General features: G+C 36.6%; 1 protein-coding gene across 5 annotated transcripts in view; it reads left to right on the top strand.

The window, feature by feature from the left end:
* Nucleotides 1-4,370, top strand: part of EFCAB7 (EF-hand calcium binding domain 7) — a 49,917-nt gene extending 45,547 nt beyond the window's left edge. For all 5 annotated transcript variants that reach the window (XM_004448922.5, XM_004448925.5, XM_004448923.5 and 2 more), the window contains 2 exons: nt 3,000-3,107; nt 4,098-4,370. In XM_004448922.5, the coding sequence (XP_004448979.1) occupies nt 3,000-3,107; nt 4,098-4,172 (183 nt within the window). In that variant the 3' untranslated portion in view covers nt 4,173-4,370. The remainder of the gene's footprint in view (nt 1-2,999; nt 3,108-4,097) is intronic.
* The last annotated feature ends 9,251 nt before the right edge of the window (nt 4,371-13,621 follow it).

Here is a 13,621-nt window from a genome sequence, read left to right as displayed (position 1 = left end):
GCCTGAAAAGAAAAGACAGGAGAGGGGCCTGGAAAAGAGTCTAGAAATGAAGATTATATCAATAAAAGTAACTAAAAGTGTCAAAAGTGGTAAAAATAAAATATGACAGATAAAACTCAAATAGTCAGGAATAAACTTAACCAATGATGTAAAGCACTTGTATTCAGAAAACTGCAACTCAATGTTAAAACAAATGAAAAAAGCCCTAAATAACTGGAAGAACATTCCATGCTCATGGATTGGAAGACTAAATATCATTAACATGTCAATTCTATTCAAATTGATATGCAGATTTAATGCAATCCCAATAAAAATTCCACCAGCATTAAAGAAAAAATTGAAAACACAATCATTAAATTTATTAGGAAGGATAAGGAGTCCTGAATAGCCAGAAACATCATAAAAAGGAAAAGTAAACCCTTATCTCCAGACTTTAAAACATAATAACTACCTATAGTGGTAAAAACAACATGGTACTGGCCTAAAGACAGACACAATAGACCAATGGAACCAAATTATGGTTCAGAAACAGACCCTCACAGGTATGGTCAAATGATTTTTTACTAGCCTGTCAAACTCAGGAAGCTCAGGCAGAACAATCCATTCAACAAATGGTGCTGAAAAAATTGGACATCCATAGCTGAAAGAAGGAAAGAGGACCCCTATCTCACACCTTACCTAAAAGTTAACTTAAAATGAATCAAAAAACTAAAGATAAATGCAAGAACCATAAAAGTTCTAGAAGAAATTATTGGAAAATATCTCCAAGACCTGGTGGTAGGTGGTGGGTTCTTAAAGGAGATAAGAGAAGGACTGAGTGGACTACTGATGTTTAATGTATGTAGAAGTTTTAATTAGCTTTACTGTAAAATTGTGGAAATGTATAGAGTGGATGGTAACACAGTGAATAACAGCTAGTTTACAAATGGGGATGTGACTGAAATGGTAGTCTAGGTATGTAAATGCCAATTGACAATGCTTGAGAATCTAGGAACTGGATAGCACAGTAAACCAAGAGGTGGATGAGAATTGTGGTTGATGGTACAGATTCAAGAGTGTCCTTTGTTAGCTGGAGCAAATGTGTATCACTACTGCAGGGTGGTGGGAATATGGAGAAGCATGTACGGCTGGAGTAACCTATGGACTGTGGTTGGTAGTACTAATATAATAATCTTGCATCTATGTAGAAGATATACTGTGTTGATATTGAGGCAGTATGGAAAATGTGAGTCAAATGTACACTATGGACATGGTAACAATCAGATGACATTATTTCATCTGTAGCAAATGACACACCACATGGTGTGTTGATGGAGGGGTCTTAGAGTTCTGCACATATGCGTGATTGTTTTGTAAGTTTACAACTTCTGTCATAAAAAATATATATTTAAAAAATAATAATAGGGTGGGTTGGGGGAAAAACACCAAATGTAAAATAAGGACTATGATTAGTAGTAAGATTTTGACAGTGTTCTTTCATAGTTTGTAACAACGTCTCATGACAATGCAAGGTGTTGGTGGAGGGTTGATGTATGGGACCCCTGTATGATGTTATGCATGTTTACTTTGTAAGTTCACAACTTTTACTATACACTTAATAGTTTCTGTATGTTCATATATAAATGATGTAAAGATAACAATCAGATTGGTTAGGGGAAAGCTACTTTGTTTAGTAGTAATATTTTGACAGTGCTCTTTAATCATTAGTTAAAAAGGTTTAAAAACAATGCAAGTTATTGGTGGTAGGGCAAGATGTTATGTATGTTCGTTTGATGTTATATATGTTTGTTTTGTAAATTCACAACTATTATACACTTACTATTTATGTATGTTTATGTATGAGTGATATATTTCAATAAATTTTTTAAAAAGAAATGAAGTACTGACACATGCTACAACATTGATGACCCTTGAAAACATCATGCTACATGAAAGAAACGAGTCACAAAAGACCACATATTGTATGATATCCATTTGTATGAAATATTTAGAAGAGGCAAATTTATAGAAACAGAAAATAGATTAGTGGTTGCTTAGGACCTGGGGCAGAGGGATTGATGAATGATTGCTAAGGGTAAAGGGTTTTTTTTGGGGGGGGGAGCACAAAAATGTTCTAAAATTTATTGCGGTGATGGTTATACAACTCCGTGAATTTATTTTAAAAACACCATTTATTTTAAATGGGTGAATTGTATGGTATGTGAATTATATCTCAATAATGCTTAAAAAAATAAAAATAAAAAATAAAAAAACCGATTTATTCTAATAACATATACACAGCGTACATTTTCCCTTTTAATGTCATTCACATAGAGAATTCAGTGCTGTTAATTATGTTCACAGTGTGATTACCAAACTTTATGATCAACCCAAATAAAAACCCTATACAATTTAAGCATTAACTCCTCATTCCCAAGCCCCAGCCCATCCTCTGCTAACTTTCATTCTAGACTCTGACTCTATGAGTTTGCTTATTCTAATTTCATATTAATGAGGTCATACAATATTTGTACAGAAATGGTATTTTTTATCTTAGTATTCCTAGATCCCTAGAATAGTGCCTGACAGATATTTAATACTAAATAAATACATATTATGAATGAGTGAATATTTTATTTATAAGGATGTATGGAAGGTAGTATGCAGGATGAATGGATGGTGGCAAAAGCAGAGATACAATAAAAAAAAAATAGAGGTTATTGTTGTAGTGAGCCAGGGATAAGATATGTGGCCCCTTTATCCAGAATAGCCTGGGAATGAAAATGAAGGGATGTATACAAGTCACATCTAGAAGAAAAAGTTTGTATAACTCATGCCAGATTGGACAAAGAATGAATGAGGAAAAAGTTGAACATGAAAGTTTGGGAGTCAGTGTGTGTGAATGAATTTGTAGTGGACTGTATGATATTGAAATAGAATTTTAGAGATTATTCTGAAATTTATATTTGTCTATATTTATTAAAGTAAGGACTAACAATATATGAAATCTTTTTCTGTAGTCAGATAATAAAGTGATTATTCACATCAACAATGACCTAAGTAAAAACTGCATAAACAACAGAGGACTCAATATATTTGCAGTAGAAGTGGCACCAAAATCTGCAATGGTAATCCATTATTTTCTAATTAAAGCCTTTTGTTTTATGTCTTCAAAAATATTTTCGCTATTAAGGGTGTGAATAAATGTGTGACTATGAAATGTAGTGGAAAATTATTTTAAGTATAATTATCTGCACCACCAATGATATTCATATTAATATCACCCTGTACTTGGAGATAGGAGACTTTGGTTCTAATCCAATTCTTTCACTATTTGGTTGAGTGACTATAAAAAATTCACTTAACCTCTCTGTTCCAGTCTCTTTAAATGTAAATTTAAGATAGTATCACCAGCTTTAGGTACTTTCACAAGACAAATGTAAAGATAAAAATAAAATAGTATACATGAAAACTCTTTAACATCATATGGAAATTCAGAGTCATGTTTGTAATAGGAAGTTTGATGATTCAAAATATTACTTACATTAATATTTTCCTAAAGTAACCTGAAAGAGAAAGTGCTTAAATTTTAGATGACCAACTAAGTCAGAGCCAGGAACAGCTGTTGTTCTGTTGTTAGCAAGACTCTCTGTATTGCCTATTTAGCTAGGAGGTCAAAGGCAGGATCAGATCAGTAGACTCTGCCTCTAGTTTAGTTAAAGTAAAAGGAAAAAGCTTTTCTATTTTTACTCTTCCTTTCTCCATATTGCCCACGAAATCCTAAAACATTCTAAAATAGGTTATGGAGAAGTTATCTTTTCCGTTTCCCCAATTACGGTTTTAGAAAATGCCCTGTGCTTAGCAAGAAGAAAAGGACATTTATTTACTCCACTTTCTACTGCTTTTCTTTACACACATTTATACATGCCAACTACCAATCTGACAGGCCAGATTATCCTGTTAGACATAAAAGCATAGATTCCTAACTCCTGCTAAGGACAATTATTACAGAATTGCAGAATTTTATATTCATACGTGTATTTTTTTACACAGGCTATTGTTGTATTAGACAAAAATACCGTGATAGAAAAGTAAAAACTTTCTATTTTTATGTGCAGGTTTGTCAACATGTAATGCCTCTAAATGAACGACAAGAATGGATATATAATTGTGTGTTTTCCCTTTTATCTTAAATACTGTATTTAGGAAATAATTCTTCTTGGGACTATCAAACTAAGAGAAGTTATTTCAGGTTTAGTCTTTTACTTACTAGTCAATTAAATACTAACCAATTTAACTGATGCACATAAATAATCTGTTTAATTTATATACATTTACATTTTATGTCCATGTTATATACTTTATTAATAAAATACAAATAATGGTTTTAATGTGTGGCCTTCTTATTAAACTGGGGAGATCCAAGCATAGTTTATTTTTTCATCATAATTAAAGATAAAATTACAGGTAAGCTTTTAAAAATTTCTCAATGAATTCTACAAAATCCCACGTCCTTTTGGTTTATCTTACTTGTTTTAAAAAACACTAAAATAAAATGCAACGAAAATAGCCATTTAATAATAAATTTAATTTTCCAATCAGAAAAATTTAAAGCAAAGTTTAATGATATTCATTGATATTAAAGTAGCCAAAATCTAATCAAGTAGATTTTTTATGAATTAGTAGATTGCATTTAATTAAGTGTAGTTGAAATAATGGAATTAAATCTAGTTAACATTTAATAGAGCCATACAAGCACATGAAAAACTTTATTAAGCAAATTAAGAACTGTGTGGCAATATCAGTAACAGAATACCTGGCCAGTAAATGTTAGCTTTTAAGATAGGAATATCATTATGATAGTATATTATTTTTATATCTAATACATGCTAGCACATAGTTTAAATATTATTTGGATTTTGGCCCTTAATTTAGACATCTATGAAATGGGTTGTCATTATCTAGCAGACAGAATTCTTCAGATAATGTGTCTTAAATGAAATGTGAAAGCGCTTTATTAATAGCTAAATTCTTTATAAATCCAACAAATGTGACCACTTATTCTATTTCACAAGGTATTAATTTTCAGGAAATTAATTATCTACCTGTGATCAAAAGTTATATAATACAGTTGTTATTTTTGTCCCATGTTGGAAAGGGGCTTTTTAAAAATAATAAGATTGGTGTCAGAAAGTGACACAGGAACATGGAGACTCAAGAAAGAGAATGGAGTGTACTTAAGCCTTAGCTTTCTACCACCATCACAATTAGACAAGCCTTTTTTTTTAACCCTTCCCATTTCCTACCCATTAAAGGAAGAAAAAGCTATCTTAACAGTCCGATTTTTTAATTAATCAGTGGAAAAGATAAAGATATTTTCTTCCAAGTTAAACTTACTTCCAAGTGAATGAAAACCCAGAGCAACAGCTATGTAATGCATATAACCTGGGTTATATTTGGGGACCTTTAAGTAAATAACTTACTAGTGATTATTTCAGTACTGTAGTACTTGAATATCCAGAAAAAAATCATTCAGGTCCTAAAATGTGTGACTCATAGATTGATAGTAATTCTTTTTTTTTATTGTCTTTTTTTTTAAAGATACATAGATCACAAAAAATGTTACATTAAAAAATATAAGAGGTTCCCCTACACCCCACACCCCATGCCACCCCACTCCGCCCACATCAACACCCTTTCATCATTGTGGCACATTCATTGCATTTGGTGAATACATTTTGGAGTACTGCTGTACTGCATGGATTATAACTTACATTGTAGTTTACACTCTCCCCCAGTCCATTCAGTGGATTATGGCAGGATATATAATGTCCAGCATCTGTCCCTGCAATATCATTTAGGACAACTCCAAGTCCTGAAAATGCCCCCACATCACATCTCTTCTTCCCTCTCCCTGTCTTCAGCAACTACCATGGCCACTGTCTCCACTTTGTTCCATTGCTAGAGTCATAGTAGTTCTATAGTAGAATACCAGTAAGTCCACTCTAATCCATATTTTATTCTCCATCCTGTGGACCCTGGGATGGTGATGTCCACTACACCTCTAAATCGAGAGGGGGCTTAGATCCCACATGGTTGATGGATGTCATTCTCCTGCTTGCAGTTGTAGGCACTATCAGTTCCCTGGTGTGGTGGTTGACTGTCTTCACCTCCCTGTTAGCTGACCTAGTTAAGCCCAACAAACTGGAGAGTTAGAGTTGCAACTCTGCCAAGGCTCAGGGCTCAGCTGGCACGTGGCCAGTCCAGAGATTCAAGTCTCCTGAGCATACACCAAGCCCAGTGCCAACCACAGGTTCAGTAAAAGTGAAAGTAGAGGCATGATGGTAAAGACAAATGAGTTTAAATGGCTAAGAGACTTCAAAATGAGTCGGAGGGGTCAGAGGGGTCATGCTTTATGCACGTCTCAGCAGGATCCCAGAGACAGCCAAGGTAGATACAACCCCAAGTAATGGTGCTCCTGAAGGCTACGGAGACACACAGGTTGTACTGTCACGGCAGATGGCTCTGGAGTTCAGTGCCTTGTCAGTGGGCCCTACTCTGGAATTTGTGCTCCTGAATGTGACTGAGTTGGACTCAGATGTGACCTTTCTACACATGCCTTTTCTGTCACTTTTACTGATAGCAATTCTTTATCCAACCAATATATTTGATCAACAAAGAAAAATGTTTTCTTTACATTTGAGAGGTGGTTTCCTTTTAAGGGTAGTTTTGCACAGTTTGACCATTCTATTTTAAAAGGTAACCTTGCATGTGGTATAATTTTAAAAGCTTAAGGTTGATGTCATCAACATGGTGATGTAAGACATTCCCTGAAAAATCCTCCCCAGAGATTCAGCGAATATAAGGACAAATTCTACTTGCTTAGAACTCTGGAGGTTAGTAGAGACTGGAGAATGACTCACAAATGCTGAATTAAAGAAAGAGAAAAATATCAGATAGGAAGCTTCCATCCCATACTGGTTGGTCCTCCCACACCCCCTTACTTGGTCCCAAACAAAGCTTGGGAGTTCTCCAGAGGCAGTGGCCCAGGAACCTCTCACTGGGGGACACAGACAATAGAGGAACTCACAGTTTTGAGTTAAAACACACACATATCCAGGCATAGGGACCTAAGTCTGCAAAGACCCAGGGCAGAACACAAGCTGCTGAGGAGTGCTGCATACAAAAGGGCCCCCTGGGGGTTGGTACCAAGGCAGAACTGTGGCAGTCAAGTGGATTCACTCAATCCAGTGACCATCAGAGGGACTCCCTATACACAAAATGGTTCTTTCTGGGGTGGCCCACCTTTCTGGATTGTCCCCATTTGGCACCCCAGGGCAGATAACCTAATGGGAAAGAAATTGGAGGTAGTAATATCTCACAGAGAAAAAAAAGAGGAGTGGTTAAACTGAACTTAAGACTGGAGGTTCCCAGAATTGAAAAATGTAAGGAAAACGGGGCATGAGAGAAAGAGAATAAAAAGAAATCATGAGGGGAAGCAGATGTGTCTCAATTGATAGGGCTTCTGCCTACCATATGGGAAGATCTGGGTTTGATCCCTGGGGCCTTCTGGTAAAAAAGAAGAGATAACATGCCTGAGCAATGAGCCAGTGCCTGCATGACGAGCTGAGTGCCCATGTGGGTGTCTGCTTAGCAAGCCAAGTTCCTGTGCCTCAGCAAGCTGAGTGCCGGCATGAGTGACCACTTGGTGAGCCAGGGCCCATGTGGCAAGCTAAGTGCCCATGCACTAAAACCAAATGCCTGCACAAATGAGTCACACAGCAAGATGATAACACAACAAAAGAGAGATGAAGGGGAGAGTCTGGGTGAAGCACAACAGAGACCAGGAACTGAGGTGGCACAATTGACAGGGAACCTCTCTCCACATCAGAGTTCCCCAAGATCGAATTTTGGTAAATCATAGAGGAGAAAGATGAGAAGAGAAGACAAAAAGATAAATAGATACAGAAGACCACACAGAGAATGGACACAGAAAAAAAAAAAAACAAAAAACAAAAAACAAACCAGCAGGGTCAGGGAGAGGGAGGGGAAGAAGAAGGGGGAAAAAATCATGAGGAGAAAATTCTGCACAAAAATTAACAGGACAGATCAAGATTCCCAGGTAAGGAACAGAGGAAAGGAAGATTTCTCCTGGAGGAGAAACAGTTACACATAAAGTGAAATCTTAAAAATTGTACAACAAGAAGGGCAAGAATCAGATGAAGAAGAGCTGAGAAGATCTGATCAGTTAAACTTGGGCTATTCTAAGGATCCAGAATAAGTTTGACAAATTATCAAAGAAGAGGATTAACACAAAGCCAATCAACAATCAAACCCTAGACAACAAGGAGAAACTGACTTTTAGAGTTAACTCATCAAGATAAATTAGAAGCCTAGACATCAGCAAAAAATTACAGGCTGTACTAAAAAACAGCAAAATATGGCTCAGTCAAGGGAACAGATTAAAAATTCAAAGGAGATAAAAGAATTTGGAACACCTAACCAAATAATTTCAAACAAATCCCCTTAATCAATTTAAGGAGATGAAGGAAAATATGCATAAAGAGATAAAGGATATTAAGAAGACAGTGTGTGAGGATAAATAATTTGAAAGTAAAATAAGAAATGTAACAATAATGGGGATGAAAGGCACAATAGCAGAGATTTAAAGTACACTAGAGGCATATAACAGCAGATTTGAACAGGCAGAAGAAAGAATCAGCAAACTAGAAGACAGGGCTATTGAAACTATACAGTCAGAAGAGCAGATAGAGAAAAGTATAGAAAAAATGAGCAGTACCGCAAGTATTTGGGTGACAGCACAAAGCACACAAGCATATGTGTCATGGGTGTCCCAGAAGGAGAAGAGAAGGGAAAGGGAGCAGAAAGAATATTTGAGGAAATAATGGCCCCAAATTTCCCAACTCTTATGAAAACATAAATACACATGTCCAAGCAGCACAGCATACTCCAAACAACAAATCCTAATCAATCTATCCTGAGGCACATGTTAATCAGAATGTCAACTGCCAAAGATAAAGAGAATTATGAAAGCAGCAAGAGAAAAGTGAGTCAACACATACCAGGGATCCTCAATAAGACTTAAGTGCCCATTTCTCACCAGAAGCCATGGAGGCAAGTAGGCAGTTGTATGAGATATTTAAGGTATGGACAAAGAAAACCTGCAGCCAAAAATTATTTATCCCACAAAACTGTCCTTCAAAAATGAGGAGAGTTTGAAATATTCACAGATAAACAAAAATGGACAGAGTTCATCCATAAATGGTCTGCCTTACCAGAATTACTAAAGGGAGTTCTGCAGTGTGATGGTTTGAGTTTCATGAATCCCAGAAAAGAATATGTGTTTTTTTTTTAACTAATCCATCTTGGGGCAGGGGCAATGGCGGGGAGGGAGCGGTGTGTTGCTTGCATTAAATTCAGTTAAGGGATCTTTGATTAGATAATTTTCATTAGATTACTTGATAGATCGCTTTTGATTACAGCATCAATGAGGCATGATGTTGGGTCTCTGTCCTTTTACTGAAGCCTTATATAAACAAAAGCACAGAGAGACAGAGCCACACACAGAAAAGGGAGCTCGTCCATTTTGACCCGGCCTTGTAAGAGAGAGGACACCATTCTCCTACAGCTGCAGAAAGACAGAGAAGCCCCAAGAGGCTCAAGGAGAGGAGGCCCAGGGAGAGATACCTGATTGTCCACAGCTGAGCTCAATGAGAAAGTAAAGCGAGACCAGCAGACCTGCCATCTTGCCTTACCACCTGGCAGGACTACAGGATCTGCTAGCAGCCAGCCTTTAGTATGATGCTGATGAAGCCTTGATCTGGAACTGTAAGCTTTTACCCCAAATACATTTACCATTATAAAAGCCAACCCATTTTCTGGTAATTTTGCTTTGGCAACCTTTGGTAAACTAAGACATGCAGGTTGAAAGGAAAAGACTGGAGAGAGTTACTTGGAGTAGTGTGGAAAAAGGAAGATTCAGTGAATAGTATACTATTGAAGTTAAGTTGGTACTTTTCAAGTTAATACATTATAGGCACAGATTGTGCAATATAAACTGCAGTTTAGCTACAAAGAAAGTTTTAAATATGTATATACAAACACAGAAATGAGAAAGGGATCAGTAAGATACATCACAAAAGATCAACTGTACAGAAAAGTAGGCTGCAATAAAGAAACAAAGGAAAAAATGGCTGAAGTAGGTACTGCCTTTACAGTAATAACACAATGTTAATGAATTAAACTCCCAATCAAAAGACACAGATAGGCAGAATGGATTTTAAAACGCATGATCTAATTATATGATGTTTATAAGAGACTCACCTTAGATGCAAAGACACAAATAGGCTGAAAGTGAAAGGTTGTATAAAGTTATATCCTGAAAATAGTAACCAAAAGAGAGCTGAGGTTGCTATACCAGTATTGGACAAAACAGACTAAGTCAAAAGTTGCTGTAAGGGACAGAGAAGGACACTATATATTAATAAAAGGGTCACTCTATCAAGAAGAAATACCAACCATAAATATTTATATACTTAACCATGGAGCCCAAAAATACATGAGGAAAACACTGGCAAAATTGGAAGAAGAAATAGACACCTCTACAATATTTGGAGACTTCAATACACCATTCTCATCAATGGAATATCTAGACAGAAGACCCAAAAAGAAACAGAAAACTTAATACAATAAATGAACTAGACCTAGCAGACATATCGAGAACATTGTAGCCTCAAACAGCAGGATATACTTTCTTCTCCATTGCACAAGGATCATTCTCCAAGATAGACAAATTCTAGAAACAAGTCTCAATAAATATTAAAAGATTGAAATTATGCAAAGCATCTTCTCTTACCATAAAGAAATGAAGCTGGAAATGAATAAGAGGTGGAGAACTGGAAAATCACAAATATATGGAAGTTAAATAATACACTCTTAATCAGAGGGACAAAGAAGAAATTGCAAGGAAAATCAGTAAATATCTTAAGATGAATGAAAACAAGAACTCAACAAGTTAAAATTTATGGAATGTAGTGAAGACAGTGCTTAGAGGGAAATTTATAGCCCTAAATGCTTACATTAGAAAAGGAGAAACAGCTACAAAGACCTAACTGCTACCTGGAGGAATTAGAAAAAGAATGCAAATACATCCCAAAGCAAGCAAGAGGAAAGAAATAACAAAGATTAGAGCAGAGAGAATTGAAATTGAGAATAAAAATAAAACAGAATCAACAAACCAAAAGTTGGTTCTTTGAAAAGTTCTATAAAATCTATAATCTCCTAGCTAAACTGACAAATGGAAAAAGAGAAAACACAAAATCAGAAATGAGAGGGGGGACATTACTATTGGCTCCTCAAAAATAAAAAGGATCACAGGATACAATGAACAGCTTACGCCAACAAATTAGGCAATCTGGATCAAATGGAAAAATTCCTAGAAACACACAAACAATTTACACTGTCTCTAGAAGAAATAGAAGACCTCAGGAAATGAGTAACAAAGAGATTAGATCAGTCATCAAATACTGTTACGGATTGAAAGATAAAATATCATTATGATGTCAATTCTACCAAATTGATTTACAGATTCAAGGCAATCCCAATAAAAATTCCAAAAGCCTAATTTGCAGAAATAGAAATACCAATTACCAAATATATAGGGAAGGGTAAGGAGTCCCAAATAGCAAAGACATCTTGAAAAAGAAGAATGAAGTTGGAGGACTCATACTTCCTGACTTTAAAACATATTACAAAGCTACAATGGTCAAAACAACACAGTACTGGCAAAAGGATAGCTATATTGACCCAAGGAAAAAATCTGAGAGTTCAGAAATAGATCCTCACAGCTGTAGTCAATTGCTATTGATATGCAAAAGGAAGGAAAGAGAACTTCTATCTCACACCTTATACAAAAATTAACTCAAAATGGATCAAAGATCTTGTGGCAATTTGAGATTATTTATGAATCCCCCTCAAAAAGGATTATGTTTTTAAACTGGACTGTTTCTCTAAGTGTGATACCCTCTGATTTATTAGATTCAGCTGAGATGTCTTTGATTAAATTACCATGTCAGTAGGGTGTAACTCAGGTTGAGTCCTGCTCCCCTGGTGGGTCTATATAAATGGACACTCATTCAAGAAGACACAGAAAGGAAGGAGCAGAAGAGGAGAGAACTCAATCATTTTGATCCTGCCATATGACAGAAATGAGAAGGCTCAAACGGCTAAAGCCCCAGGAAGAGAGATGAGCCATTTTCCTGATAGTTTGCAGCTGAAGAGAACAGAACAGCTGAGAAGCTGAGAAGACCCAGAAAGAAAAGAGCCCTATGCCAGCCTACAGCTGAGATCAGAAGAAGCTGGGACCAGGGAGCCGTAAGAGGAAGAAGGAAGGAGAGGCCAGGCAGAGATCGCCTGCCATCTTGCTTCAATACCTGGCAGCTGACTTTGGTGAGAAAGTATCTCTTATGGTACCATGAGTTGGACTCTTTAGGGCCTTGTAACTGTAAGCTTTTACCCCAAATAAATACCCTTTATAAAAGCCAACAGGTTTCTGGTACTTTGCATCAGCACCCCTTTGGTTTACTAATACAGACCTAAATATAAGAATCAGGACTACAAAATTCCTAGAATAAAAGTGATCGAATTGAAAAGTCCCTTAACTGAATCTAACCAAAAAGGCCCCACATACAATACACTTCCATGCACAAGAATGGGTTAGTTTAAGAGCATAATCTTCTGGGGTCCACAAAAGACTCAAACCAGGACATCCAGTGAACCCTATTATAGATGATGGACTATAGTTAATAGTACAAATATAAGGATATTCTGGCAGCGGACTTGGCCCAGTGGTTAGGGCATCTGTCTGCCACATGGGAGGTCCATGGTTCAAACCCCGGGCCTCCTTGACCCGTGTGGAGCTGGCCCATGCGCAGTGCTGATGCATGCAAGGAGTGCCCTGCCACACAGGGGTGTCCCCCACGTAGGGGAGCCCCACATGCAAGGAGTGCACCCTGTAATAAGAGCCGTCCAGCGCGAAAGAAAGTGCAGCCTGCCCAGGAATGGCGCCGCACACACGGAGAGCTGACACAACCAGATGACACAACAAAAAGAAACACAGATTTCCGTGCCGCTGACAACAGAAGCAGACAAAGACGATGCAGCAAATAGACACAGAGAACAGACAACCGGGGGGGGGGGGGGGGAGGGAAGAAAAATAAATAAATAAATCTTAAAAAAAAAAGAATATTCTTTCATGAATTAAAACAAATGTATGACACAAATAATAGGGTGGATATGGGGGGAAATACACCTAATGTAAACTATAGACAATAATAGTATTATTTTAATAATCTTTTGTCAATTGTAAAAAAGGTAACATTTTTTAAAATAGTACAATTATTTAAAAGAAGTGCTATAATCAGTTGTAACAAATGTTCCACACTAATTAAAGGTATTATGTGAGGTAGTGAATGGGAAGCTTGTATTTATGCATGATTGTTCTGTAAATCCACATCTCTTCTTAAAAAAAAAAAAGTTTAAGTATCCAGCTTACTGGAGTGACATCTAGATGCCCAGATCTCTCCTGTACTCCAGATTCCATCACTTCCTGTCTCCTCAGGAT

The sequence above is a fragment of the Dasypus novemcinctus genome, chromosome 9 (genome assembly GCF_030445035.2).
Source record: "Dasypus novemcinctus isolate mDasNov1 chromosome 9, mDasNov1.1.hap2, whole genome shotgun sequence".
NCBI classification, from domain to species: domain Eukaryota; kingdom Metazoa; phylum Chordata; class Mammalia; order Cingulata; family Dasypodidae; genus Dasypus; species Dasypus novemcinctus.
This window is presented reverse-complemented; position numbering and strand designations above follow the sequence as displayed.